The sequence below is a fragment of the Kluyveromyces marxianus genome, chromosome 1 (assembly GCF_001417885.1).
Source record: "Kluyveromyces marxianus DMKU3-1042 DNA, complete genome, chromosome 1".
Lineage (NCBI taxonomy): Eukaryota > Fungi > Ascomycota > Saccharomycetes > Saccharomycetales > Saccharomycetaceae > Kluyveromyces > Kluyveromyces marxianus.
In genome coordinates this window covers 454,052-467,684 of record NC_036025.1, presented here as the reverse complement: position 1 = coordinate 467,684, position 13,633 = coordinate 454,052, and the positions used below count along the sequence as shown (strand labels likewise).

The 13,633-nt window shown below is 39.7% G+C and overlaps 7 protein-coding genes across 7 annotated transcripts; 3 read left to right on the top strand and 4 right to left on the bottom strand.

Moving 5' to 3' along the window:
- Positions 1-647: 647 nt before the first annotated feature.
- Positions 648-1,718, top strand: GCD7 (translation initiation factor eIF2B subunit beta; the record flags this gene model as incomplete). The annotated part of the gene is made up of 1 exon (XM_022819085.1): positions 648-1,718. The coding sequence occupies one exon, from the start codon at positions 648-650 to the stop codon at positions 1,716-1,718; it is 1,071 nt and encodes a 356-aa protein (XP_022673755.1).
- Positions 1,719-2,271: 553 nt separating this feature from the next.
- On the bottom strand, positions 2,272-2,949 carry PET18 (Pet18p; the record flags this gene model as incomplete). The annotated part of the gene is made up of 1 exon (XM_022819074.1): positions 2,272-2,949. The coding sequence occupies one exon, from the start codon at positions 2,947-2,949 to the stop codon at positions 2,272-2,274; it is 678 nt and encodes a 225-aa protein (XP_022673754.1).
- A 256-nt stretch (positions 2,950-3,205) lies between these two features.
- On the bottom strand, positions 3,206-4,834 carry GUF1 (GTPase GUF1; the record flags this gene model as incomplete). Its single annotated transcript, XM_022819063.1, has 1 exon — positions 3,206-4,834. One exon carries the CDS (start codon positions 4,832-4,834, stop codon positions 3,206-3,208), a length of 1,629 nt encoding a protein of 542 aa, XP_022673753.1.
- A 500-nt stretch (positions 4,835-5,334) lies between these two features.
- On the top strand, positions 5,335-6,537 carry MEC3 (Mec3p; the record flags this gene model as incomplete). Its single annotated transcript, XM_022819052.1, has 1 exon — positions 5,335-6,537. The coding sequence occupies one exon, from the start codon at positions 5,335-5,337 to the stop codon at positions 6,535-6,537; it is 1,203 nt and encodes a 400-aa protein (XP_022673752.1).
- Positions 6,538-6,545: 8 nt separating this feature from the next.
- On the bottom strand, positions 6,546-7,724 carry SER1 (O-phospho-L-serine:2-oxoglutarate transaminase; the record flags this gene model as incomplete). The annotated part of the gene is made up of 1 exon (XM_022819041.1): positions 6,546-7,724. One exon carries the CDS (start codon positions 7,722-7,724, stop codon positions 6,546-6,548), a length of 1,179 nt encoding a protein of 392 aa, XP_022673751.1.
- Positions 7,725-9,503: 1,779 nt separating this feature from the next.
- Positions 9,504-10,559, top strand: KLMA_10218 (uncharacterized protein; the record flags this gene model as incomplete). The annotated part of the gene is made up of 1 exon (XM_022819030.1): positions 9,504-10,559. The coding sequence occupies one exon, from the start codon at positions 9,504-9,506 to the stop codon at positions 10,557-10,559; it is 1,056 nt and encodes a 351-aa protein (XP_022673750.1).
- A 110-nt stretch (positions 10,560-10,669) lies between these two features.
- On the bottom strand, positions 10,670-12,859 carry LAS17 (actin-binding protein LAS17; the record flags this gene model as incomplete). Its single annotated transcript, XM_022819018.1, has 1 exon — positions 10,670-12,859. The coding sequence occupies one exon, from the start codon at positions 12,857-12,859 to the stop codon at positions 10,670-10,672; it is 2,190 nt and encodes a 729-aa protein (XP_022673749.1).
- Positions 12,860-13,633: the final 774 nt, after the last annotated feature.

Here is a 13,633-nt window from a genome sequence, read left to right as displayed (position 1 = left end):
TCAGGTCTTGAAGAAGATGTGGGATACAACAAAGAGAGAGCCAACAAGCTGATTGCAGCGCTTGTTGAAGGAAACCACCCTAATTTTAACCCCAATTAAGCAATGAAAGAACAAATACGACTAAGAGCATGATTCTTACGGACCCCAAAGATCTCAAAAGAAAATTATAGAGACTTTCATCTAATATGTATGTATCCCGCTACAAATACATGGTGAGACAAGGGAATCATGTGAACTTTTCATTTTTCAGCTTTAAGAAGTACAAATGGTGCTTCGTAACAGGATACACTTTTTATTATTTGCTCAGAAAATTTCTAAAAGCTTCAAAAGACCCTGACATATTACTCAGTAGTTTAATAGCCCCCGGTGCATTCTTACGACTCAACAGAACGCCTCGTGATTTTAAATTTGCTAGTGTTCGATAACCTTTAGATCTCTTATGATGTGTCGATCATGGATTTCTATGTTACTGCTGTATCCTTTTTTCAATGGTAAAAAAAGCGAAAAATTTACCAATCTGATCTTTTCTAATGTGCACACAACCGAAGTATACAATCCAAGTGACCATCGAGAGAGTATTCCATCAAGGACATCTAAAGTTTCCAATCCTAAGCAATTGATTGTACCTGGAAAAATCTTTCGTCATCATGTCCGACATTAATGTTGTTATCGATTCATTCATTGATAGATTAAAAAGAAAACAGGTTGTTGGTTCTTACCAAGCAGCTTTGGAGACATTACAGATATTAATGCGATATGTCTCAGCAATCAGATGGACTTCAATGGATGATCTAATAGTGCAAATAAAAAAGTTCGGAAATAGCTTAGAAAAGGCACATCCATACGAATATACTTGTGGTAATGTAGTGAGGCGTGTACTATCTATGATTCGAGATGAGATTGAAGAGGAGCAAAACACAGCGGAACCAATGATATCATCCATGTTTAACCTTTTACAGAAGCCAATGACAGATTCGAAAGTAAAAAAGACACAGGATACTCGTGTTGATGTCCGACAAACAATCGTTCAATCGATACGTGATCTCATAGACGAGATTAAGAACATAGATGATGGTATTCAACAAATCGCTATTGAGTTGATTCACGATAAAGAGATTCTACTTACACCAACACCAGACTCGAAAACAGTGCTTCGTTTCTTATTGAAGGCTAGAGAACGCCATAACAGAAACTTCACGGTCCTAGTGACAGAAGGCTTTCCTAATAACACTACCGTAGCTCATGAATTCGCTAAAAAGTTAAGTGAACATGACATCGAGACTATTATTATACCTGATTCAGCAGTGTTTGCTTTAATGTCTCGTGTAGGTAAAGTTATCTTAGGTGCTAAGACTGTCTTCACTAACGGAGGTACCATATCTTCAACAGCAGGCGTATCTTCAGTTTGCGAATGTGCCAGGGAGTTCAGAACGCCAGTTTTCGCAGTTGCTGGTCTCTACAAACTATCTCCACTATACCCATTCGATGTTGCAAAGATGGTGGAGATTGGAGGATCGCAGCATGTTCTACCGACAACAGAAAATGATAGGGTAGGAACTGTTGCGTTGGAAACAATTAATCCTATAGCAGATTATATCCCCCCTGAAAATATTGATATATTCATTACCAATATCGGTGGGTTCGCACCAAGCTTTATTTACCGTGTGGTATGGGATAACTACAAACAAGAGGATGTTAGCTTTGAAGATAAGATATAACACTAAATGCATAACCTGAAATAAAGTTTAACAAAATGCAAATGAATCTAATAAAACAATAATAACTCTCTTAGAGAACTAGTAACAATTTCTTGTAGTTTATTAACGCCCTGTGCCTCGCTCGATTAAACGCATTGTCACGTTTGATCTTGAGCTGGATAGTTATGCTCGTTGTTGGCTTCTGCGAACAAAGAGAAATAGCATTAAACTAATGGGCTATATCCAAGAGACTTCTTTTGAGTACGAAAAGGCCTTATCTACTCAATGACCTTTGATCGTAATTAGAAGCGCTTACATCTCGTAACTACCCTATATTTGAAACTTGTTTCTTATCAAAGTAGACTTAATATCTTGTTGTTGTAATGATAGTACGTCTTGATTGAAAAACTAGTACTTAAGTTGCATCTATGCTAAATCTATTATTTGGTGTTCAATGCAGCAGCATTATGGTCATTTCTTAGCATTGAAAATATCGCGGACACTTCTTAATTCGTAGTCATTTACCCTTCTTCACCTTGAGGCTAGCTTCGTCAAAAAAGGGTCAATTGCCGCTTTATTTAGTAGCTTTTGCTGCCTCTTCACATGCATCGAAGAAGCCTTTTTCTAGTTTTAAGGTTTCTTTAAAGATGCCACTGACCTCTTCATAAGAGTATTTATTTACTTCAGAGGCCAGAAATTGACACCATTCTTCGAAGTGATCACCATCATGAAGCCTTATCCACTCTTGATGTTTCCATTCGAGATTTTCAGCTCTTGGTAGATCATGAGCCCATCTCCAATAAACGTATTCGGCACACCACATATGTGTCACCCATTGTTGGTAATTGCGAGATGAGGGCATATCATTCAAGAAATCAAGATAATTTTGGACTTTAGGCAACGTTTTGTGAACATATTGCTTTAGAGGTTCACGTTCCGTGAGTTTCATACAATTCCCGAAATAATCATTTTCTTGATCCATCAAAAAGCCAATCTGCTTGCAAAGACGTAACAATGCCTTCTCTGTAGGAGCCTTAGAAGTATATAAGGCAATTAAACGAAGTGAGGTAATAAAAAATTTCTGATCTTGAGCTGAGTAGATATACAGCACATCGTCAGAAAGGGTTCCATTACAAAGCTGAAGAGGTAGCGTATGCTTTGCAACCAAATCTACTAATTCTTTATTTTCTTGTAATAATCTATCCGTCGTTAACATGGTCCACAGGATGCTGCTCGGTGTTGTGCCTTGCATATTTTCTCCTGAGATAAAGTGGTGATTGTCCTTCTCCTAGGATCCAGTGTTTGAAGAAACCCTATATATAAATTAAACTGCAATGAGTATTCCGGGAAATCGTTAGAGCAGCTTTCCTTCTAAAGAGGCAACTGTTAGACCTTCGCATCGGTTCAACAAATTGCCATTAGCAGTAATTTCATAAAGATAATTATCATTCAATTAAATTATTTACAGGTATATTGAATCGGTCAGTTAAACGGTCGTTTTCATTTAATTAACGACGTAAAAATGACTGGAATGCGTCTTGGTTTATTTGAATGTTACCAACTGTTTTCATATTCTTTTTCCCTTGTTTTTGCTTGGCTAAGAGCTTCTTTCTACGAGACACATCACTGGCATGAAGCTTTGATAGAACGTCTTTTCTTCTAGCTTTGATAGTTTCCCTTGCAATAATTTTGTTATTTGCCTTGGCTTGGATCACCACCTCAAAAAGTTGAGATTTGATGAATTTCTTGAATTTCTTGACCCATTCTTTCCCAATGTGTTCCGTTTGGTCTCTATGCATAACTTGAGCAAGAGCATCAACACTCTTTCCATTAACTAATAGTTCGAGTTTTACTATATCACTTGGTTTATAGCCTATGTCTTCATAATCAAGCGATGCGTAACCTCTTGAAACAGATTTCAATTTGCCAAAAAAGTCATCAACTAAATACGACAAAGGAAGTTCGTATCGTAGCATAGCTTGACCAGTCATATCAAGATATGTGATTTCCTTTTGGATTCCGTGGCTATCATCACAAAGTTGGATGACCTTCCCTAAATATTCTTGGGGTAAAGTCATTATGGCTTCAACAAACGGTTCTTCCAATGCTTCTAGATTAGACTTTCTAGTCGAAAGATCCGGGAAATCATCCGGATTTGTAATTATTTTTTGAGTCCCATCTTTGTACTTGATGAGAAAGGGAACCGTAGGTTGAGTGATAATCAATTTTGAGCCGTACTCTTTTTCTAACCTTTCAGTGAACACTGAAGCGTGTAATGAGCCTAAGAATCCCAACCGCCAGCCCTGACCTAGCGCATTTGAGGTCTCTCTTTGTAATGAAACTGATCTATCATTTAATACCAATCTACTAATATCATCGTCTAAAGCCTTAAACTCAGCTCCGTCGGCTGGGAATGCACCGACGAAAACCATCGGTTTTGGTTCTTCGAAACCTGGTAAAACTTCAGTTATGGATTCTTTACCTTGATGCATCAAAGTATCTCCAATTTTGGCATTTTTTGATTCTTTCATACCTGGAACCAGATACCCAACCTGTCCTGACTTTAAAGAATTTGTTGCAACTCTATCAGGGTACATGATTCCACATTCTTTTACCTCGTATTTCAAGCCATTAGCCGCTGTGATTATCTTATCTCCCTTCTTCACAGTACCATCGACGATATGCACAAGAAGCACAACACCTAGGTATGAATCATACCATGAATCTACAAGCAAAGCTCTCAAGGGCTTTTCAATCTTGCCCTGGGGTGGTGGTATTCTGTCAATAATAGCAGGTAGTAATTGTTCGACATTTAAGCCGGTTTTAGCGCTAACCTTGATGCAATCTTCTTTCGGCAATTCAAACATGTTCTCAACCTGCTCTTCGGCTTGCTTGATGTCTGCAATATCCAAATCAATTTTATTTATGACAGGGATAAGCTTCAAGTCCATACTGTATGCTAAATAAAAGTTGGCAACGGTTTGAGCTTGAACACCTTGGGAAGCATCAACAAGTAGCAGCGCTCCACCACAAGATGCATATGATCTAGAGACTTCTGCACGGAAATCAACATGTCCTGGTGTATCAACCAAATGTAATAGGTAATCCAGTTTCGTTCTTGGGTCCTGGTAAAACATGGAACATGTTTGTGCTTTAATTGTAATTCCACGCTCTCTTTCCACCTCAAGTTTATCCAAAACTTGCTTGCCTCCTGGTTTCACAACGTTTGTGAGTTCTAGAAGCCTATCACTCAATGTGGATTTACCGTGGTCAACATGTGCTACTATAGAAAAGTTCCGATATCGTTCAATGGGAATAGAATCAATTCTCTCTTGCAATGAATGATTACGTCTAATCTGTTGAAAAGCGTAACCAACACGTCGAAGAATCCAATTACTACGCATAACCACGTGTTGTAATGGAAGTCACTATGACGAACACTAATCTGTAGGACCCTGTCTTGTCCCTTCTTTTCTCTTCATCTCTTTGATGGTGTTAGAATTAATTCTGTTGTGGAAAAGAAGATTTAGGTTAGAACCATATATTATAATGCGAGTTCAACAATGTATGTATTAGCAGAAAGAGAGACTAACAGTCTTTGAACGGCAATTCGCCATCCTAAAGTAATGCATTTGAAATGAAACTAAAGATTTCAATCCAGTCTGGAACAGAAGACTACTCACTATTCAGAACTACTCTTACTACTGTATCCAAGCTACGAAAGACATGCATTTTAAGGTTTACATCTTCAAGATTGGTGATCATCTCAACTCCGACTAGTTCCGGGAGTGTAATGGATCATGGACAAATTTGGTGCACAATACCACGGGACGTGTTTGATACATATGTCGTTAACTCTATTCGAGAGGATAATAAGGTTGCTATGGAATGTCCGTGTGACACTATTGTTGGTATACTACGGAAATTTGATAAATGCGACTCGAACCAGCTTACCATAAAACTTGTTCGATTGGTAACAGTTGATGTAGATAATGACATGGCAACTGCTAATAAGAATGCGGACAATACTCTATGTGGATTGAGCTTTTCGTTTCAGGATACAAAAGATGAAAGAACTATCCAACATAATATTAAGGTTGGCGTCAAACTACTGTATAATGCGCAAGATGAAAAGATTGTAGAACCTACAGTTAGTTATGTTGGAATTTTAATGCTACAACTGCCAAGTCATATAAGTGAGTGGGGGACAGGCTTCAGCTCATTTTTCAAGCGCATCGAGCGATATAGCAGCTTGAATAGTCTCAAAATACATGGTGAACAAGTGGGCGAAAAGGGTTCAATTAAGGTCATCGTGGACGAGTTTGATTGGAAGCTTAATATAACGTGGAAAGGGCCGCTTGATGCAATGTTAAATGACATGGAAAGCGACGAAATTGGTGCTGGCGGTGAAGATGAGCGAGAAAATATTAACAACAATTTTAATAATACAAATGCTACTACAACTTCAGCTAATAATGGGCTGTTATTTCAAGAAAATGCATCTCCTAATAATCAAGATGATATGCAAATAGAAGACAGCGAGGTGGTAAGTAGCAGGATATATGAACGGACAAATAGCCCCGATTCGATATCAAGAGACACTACTACATCTCCAATCAGTACACAAAACAAAATTAAAGCTCACGAAGTTATCATAAGGGCTCGAGACTGGAAAGTCTGCTCAAAATTATATGAATCATTTGAAGAAGTGGTTCTGGTTATATCGCACGACGATTCATGTGTGTTTCATTGTTCATTAGAAAGGGGAATCGATAGAGACGACAATAATAAAGAAAAGGGTCAAATCATCTATTATATAAGTAAATGTAAATCATTATAAGATACTGCTTATTGGTTATCTTCTGCAAACTTTGTGACAAATTCAGCCAAAAGTTTCACGCTGGAAAGTTCCACTGCATTGTAAAGAGATGCTCTGAAACCACCGACGGATCTATGGCCCTTTAGACCAGTTAGGTTCAGACTAGCGGCTTCTTCTATGAACTTATCTTCTAGACCATCCTTCTTTAACGTGAATACTACGTTCATCTTTGATCTGTACTTTTTATCCACGGGCAAGTTATAAAAGTCAGGGAACTTATCCAATGCTGTGTATAAGATCCTAGCCTTTTCTTCATTTTCTTCTTGCTGTTTAGCAAGACCACCCTTTTCCATCAATCCCTTCAAAACCAAGTCAATAATATGTAGAGTAAAGATTGGAATAGTGTTATATGCCGAGTCGTTTTTCACAACCGTTGGATAATCAGTAGCAATAGGTGCGACAGGCAATTGATGTTCTCTCAACTGTGCAGGGGAAACTTTAGACATGTCATCTAGTAAGTCTTTCTTGATGATGTATATCGTTAATCCAGCCAGACCAATATTCTTTTGAGCACCTGCTAAAATCAAAGAGTAGTTAGAGATGTCAATCTTACGAGATAAGACATCAGAAGACAAATCTGCTACAATTGGAATCTTAGAGTTCACCAATTCAGCTGGCAACTGAGCTGGCCATTCTACACCGTGAACGGTTTCGTTCTCACAAAAGTAAACATAGGAATGCTTTTCTGCATCCAACTTGCTAGCCCAAGTTGAGACGTCTGGAATCGTGGTATATTTACCAGTTTCCTTCTTCACATTGAAAATGACCTCAGTTGGTACGCCGAGCCTTTCACATTCTTGAGCGGACTTTTCAGACCAAGAACCAGTCACCAAATATGCTGCAGTACCAACCTTACCAGTCTTTCCCAAGTATGCTGCACTCATGTTTGCAGCTACAGAAGAAAAACCGGTAGTACCACCACCTTGTAGGAAAAACACCTCGTGCGTATCCGGCACCCCAAATAACTCTTTGAGATGGGCCTTTGTATCAGTAATCACATTTTTGGCCTTCTTAGAACGATGCGAGATTTCACCAATACCCAATCCTTCATTTTGAAAGTTGATCAAGTCCTTGGCTGCTTGTTGCAACACTGGCAAGGGCAATTGTGCTGGGCCTGCACCGAAATAGTTTGATTGTGGTCTATCCATTATTGTAAAGTTAGTTAGCTTACCTCTTCTTCTTCCAATTTACTTATAGTAACAATCTGCTAACTAAAATGACTGCTCAGCACTAATTAACGAAATTAAACAACTCCCCTAAGCTATTATCCTCAATCGCCTCTATTATATATCAGACTTCGAATCTTGTCTCTTCTTAACTTGAAAGCCACATCTATATATATTATGCAAGATTATAAAGATGATTCATCATTAAATGTGATGAGCAGAAGAAATTCCTGTTCCAAGTCTAAAGCACGTGACTATAGCCAACGTTTCCTAGAGAAATGACAATTTATACCGGGACTGCTGCGCTTGGGAAATAGAATCTTATTACACCCATACACCCAAAACTGAAACTAAAACTTTTTCAGCAAACAACCCAGACACCGAGCCATTTGGTCTTTTAATACAATGCGTATTTCCTCGGTGGGAAAATCTATGGTTGAAACAGTTCCGTTTTGGGCAAGTTTTTTTCGATTTTCTCTTTTTCGATTCCTCTTCGGTACTACTCGAATACTAACTATTCTGGCAAAGCTTCAGAGAATCTTGGTTTGTAACTAATTGAAGGTTGGATACTCCATTTCAATATATGGGTTTTAAGAGTGTATAGTTATAACAATATTGTTGTTTGTAGCTCTTGTTTGCATTTAGATTCCAAGAAAGCACTAAAACTACAGACAAAATGGTACGTTTAAAACTGGGTATAGAGCTTTTGGATCGAACGGACTAGGAATAATCGATAGAGAGAGAAATAAATAGAAAGCAAGGGTATTACAAATCAAAACTGGAAAGAAAAAACAATTGAACTAGCTTATATGGATTCATAGAGTTAGAAGTAATGTAAATTCGCATGACTAGATGTGGGACTGATCAACTAAATGATGTGCAATGAAGCGTGGTGCGTATCTGCATAGTGTATTTCTATTATAAAGAGTTTCGCAGAAAAGATGAAACATAACGAACCATAAGGAAGAGAAAAAAGATTAGGACTTTATGAGTTTAAAGTTTGATCTAATGCGTGGACATAAGATATTATCTGTGAGTTTCACAGAACATATGTGTTTCTCTATGGTCTCTCATGCAACTATCCGATTGCTTTGATGTTTGAATCCAAAAGTATTCTTCCATTTATTGAAGAAGTCTTAATTTACTAACAATATTATGTTCAATCATTTTGAACTAACTGATTTTAACAGGCTAAAGTTCACGGTTCCCTAGCTCGTGCTGGTAAGGTTAAGTCTCAAACTCCAAAGGTTGAAAAGCAAGAAAAGCCAAAGCAACCAAAGGGTAGAGCTTACAAGAGATTATTGTACACCAGAAGATTCGTCAACGTTACCTTGACTAACGGTAAGAGAAAGATGAACCCATCTCCTTCTTCTCAATAAGCAGAGAATCAACATATCATGTTATAATATTTTATTTGTCTGATCGATTTCTTTGTTAATCGCTTATTAGGATTTTATATAGCTCATTAACTAAGTACAAAATGTCCTTATAATGACTATTTTAACTATTTGACCATAGCTTTAGATTATCGCGTTCGTGTGGGTTGGCAAAGTGCATGGCCGCTCCATTTTTCGTTTCTTTCTCTATATTGCAGTAGGCGAATTATTATTAGTGTAGTTATGTTAGAATTACAGACAAAATTCATGAAACTCAGATGAGATGAGATGAGCTGAGATGAGATAAAAGTATTAGTTTAGATCATATTTAAAGCAACGAAGATAGATATAGCTGAGTGCTGCCATCTGAAACTGAAAGTAGAAAATGCCATCACTCACGGATGATGTTAGGAAGCTCAAAACGGAATTCCCATATGCTACTGTCGAGTCTTTAACCTCTATACCAAAAAAGACTAACTTGAAGGATTCTACTGCTTTGAAAGAATTGAGCAAGCTCTCTCAGTTAATCAAATCTAACGCCACAAAGTTGGGAATTATATCAACACCAGACAAAATATTCAATAATGAAGATTCATTCAGAAAGCAGTTGAAAGACTTTATGGATGTCGTGTTTTATTTGCTTTCTTTGGTGCCATTATTCCATGATTCCTATTACGCCGATTACTTCGTCGAGAAAGTTGATCATGAGATCGTGTCCTTAATTCTTAGCGTACACAAGCTAAGTGATGAGTTAGTTGAGATTGTTAACTCTGGTGACCAGTACAAAGATGAAGAAGTAGATCTTTCTAAAGATGACAAACTTGCAAAGTTTATCAAAGAAAGACTAATATCTATCGGTATGCTATGGTCTCAGTGTGATAATTTAGACTTACTTTCACGCCAAGGAAACTTGGGGCTACTAAATCAATACATGAGCTCTTCCGTAAAAATATTACAGGACTCTATTGAAGAGTTAAGTGAGTGGTTAGAGGATCCAGTAGTAAACTCAGATCCTTTCGGCATGGATGATAACTTCAGCGAAGATGAGGAAGCCAGCGTAGAGGGAAGTAACTCCGAGGAGGTATCTGATGAAATGATTTCATTCGTGAACACGCTTTTGCAAAAATCCAAACTACTCAAACTTTTGCTCGGTTCATTATCCAAATCTATAGAAATCAAAAAGGACACTGCGACAACTGCAAGCTCTTTATCTGAATTAAATCAATTACACAAATCTATTGTTTCGAATTCGGATATCGTAATTTCTTCTACATTAATGAATACGGATTATGCTACTGACCCAGAAATCGAAACAGCAATGTTGGCAATTCAAAATGATGTCAAAAAGGTTACAAAAATTGTAACTTCTTTGAATAAGGCCGATGATTCTAAATTGAAGTGGATTAAAGTTTGGTCAAATAAGTGGGATTCACTTAACTAATCATATCAACCAATAAAACAGTTGATGGTCATATTACATAGCTTTTACATAGAGTATTACAACACATAGTACAAAAGGAAGCGACTGAACCTGCATCATTTAGGCCCCAATCACCAATCATCTTTATCAGAGTCATCCTCTCCACGTCCAACTTTATTTTTTCTTTGGTTTAGAGCTGCTGCAAGTGCATCTGCTAGTGATGCAGGTGCACCGGCTTGAGCACCTGGTTGAGGCGCTGACCCTGCTCCTGCAGGATATTGTGCTGGAGCTGAACTACCACCGATATCACCACCGTTCTTCTGTAATAAAGGACTAGGCTTTTCAAGCTGTGATTTATCAACTTTCCGGAGAGCATGAACACCACCTGCACCACGAATTGATGCCAATAATGCATCTCTTCCGGAGTCGCCAGTTGTTTCAACAAAATTTGAAGATTGCTGCTGCTGCTGTTGGTTAAATGCAGGTGGAGGAGGTGCTGGAGGTGCAGCTCCATTCATTTGTGGAGGAGGAGGTGGTGGTGGAGGAGCGCCAGATGTATTAGCTTGCTGAGGTTGCGAAAACATAGGTGGTGGTGGTGGAGCTGCTGGGGCATTGTTAGCTGGCTGAGGTGGGAGAGCATGTGCTGCTCTGTCGTATGATTGACTTTGAGGCTGTTGTTGAGGAGGTGGAGGTGGTGGAGGAGCATAAGCTTGCTGTTGCTGTTGCTGTTGCTGTTGGTATGGATATTGCTGTTGAGGTTGAGGAGGAGGAGGAGGAGGAGGAGGAGCATACGCTTGCTGTTGAGGTTGAGGAGGAGCATAAGCTTGATGTTGTTGCTGATGAGGAGGAGGTGGTGGAGGATAAGCATGTTGCTGTTGCTGAGGAATTGGTGAAGGTGATGGTTGATTAGGTGGAAGTGGATGTGAATATGGAGAGGTGGAATGCGAAGGTCCTCTACTTGGAGGAGGAGGCGGTGCTGGGCCACGTCTAGGAGGAGGTGGTGGAGGAGGGCCTCTACCAGCACGATTATTTTGACTTCCAATGGAACCTCCAGCAGGTGGTGGTGGTGGTGGTGGGACTGCTCCCCTCCCAGCCACAGCTGAGGCACCTGCTCTTCTTGGAGGTGGAGGAGGCACCGGTCCACGCCTACCAGGTATCATGTTGTTATTGTTTCTAGGAGGCAGGGCACCTGGACCCCCTCCTGGTGGTGGAGGTGGCGGTGGAACTCCGAATGGGTGCTGATTGACATTATTATTGTATCCATTATTTTGTTGTGTGGGATAACCTCTGGCCGGTGGGACATTATTCTGGAACTGTTGTTGCTGTTGGGGTTGTTCCAGAGGTTTGTATTGATCTGGAGGCAAAGGTGGAGGAACTGAATGGACTTGATGATGATTCGTCATTGGAGAATTAGCTGCAGGCGAGGCTGAATCTGTAGTGGAGGCTTGTCTTGACATACCGAAAGCTGGAGGAGCCGGAGCGCTAGAAGCTGGGGGAGCTGGGGGAGCTGGGGGAGCTGGTGGAGCTGGTGGAGCTGGTGCCTGAGCACTTGGGGTTGGAGGGGCTGCAGCAGGTGGAGCCGGAGGAGGCGACGCTTCCGGAGCAGATGGAATATTTTCATAAGTGTACGAGGGAATTGTTCTATGCTTTTCAACTGGAGGTGGAGGAGGCTTCTTGGAAATATATGATGGTGCTGCAGAGACACTTGATTCGGAATAACTCTCTTCATCTTCCTCATCGTCATTATCGTTTTCATAATCACGACTACCATTGTTACTGTTACTCTTAGAGGTAAACTTATCTGGCTCATATCTGTATCGAGTTCTCTGATCACTAATTAGAGACTCGCCCCTAGGTCCATGGATAACGTTGGCCTTTTCCTCCTTTTTAATTTGATCCTCCAGCGCAATTGCATTCTTGTTTGCAAGCGTTTTCTTCGAACCATACTTCTCCCTTTTCTGCACTCTCTTCAAGAAATGGGATGCCTCGTTCGTATCTGTAAATAACAAGCCAGCATAGCACTTCTCTAGCTCAAAAGTGTGGAAGAAAGTCCTATCTTGATTGTACTGGAAGTTGACATACAACTCCTGGTCCCAAAGGACACCACCATGGCCATGGATATCTACAAGCTTCAAGAAAAACGTATTACCAACAATATCGTCCACTAGAACAATGGCTCCAGAAAGTCCAGTATAAACCCACTTTTCCGGGTCTGGATATGCAATGTACAATCGTGCAACTGCCACATCTATAATTTTATTTGCTGCCTTAGGTAGAGCATGCTTGATCTTTTCCTTCTCAGCAGAATTGAGACCACCCATTTTTTTTTCTTCAGGGATAGTCCTAATTACACTCTATAGCCTACCAAATGCGGTTTCTAGATGTTCTTATCTCTCTTCTTCCCTCCATCAACCCTTTATTGTAAGTGTATATACAACTTTTTACATAGTATAATTTCAAGAATGTCTTTATTTTTCAAGAAATTCCAAATTTCATACAGAAAAAATGACAAGCTACTAGTAGTACTACTGGTTGTAATAATAGCAGTATTAGCCAAAAGTTGATGCGATTTTTTACAAGCAATGGCACATTTCGCTCGCCACAAAAAGATTGCCCCTGTGTTTTGTGACCGGCCCCTGCATATCTTGACGCAGGGGAAAACGTGAAATGCCATACGCAAAGGAATAACCAAATAACAAGTACAATCTGGGCCGTAACAGGTTGCAAACGTAGCGCAGTCGCAAGATGCTACAAAACGTAGAAAACAAATATTTACAGAGAGAATAATACACAAAAGATTCCCAGTCCCTGGCCCCTGGTTCTGGTCCCTGACGTCACGGCTCGTTGCCATGATACGGACGAAAAGACAAAATCCTGCTGTGCTCAGGCCCGGGTTCTGTTTGCAATGTGTATTTGTGTATATTTACATCACTTTGTACGTTTTGATAGATCTGCTGGGTTTCAGCTGGAGCCAGCACCTGCAGCGAAAACGTAAACAAACAAGGCGCAGAAGTTTTGTACGTGAACGTCTGGCGGCGCGTGAGTAACGTGAATCATGAAGCAAGAAATGTGGTGGTAGTGGAGCTGATGTGAAG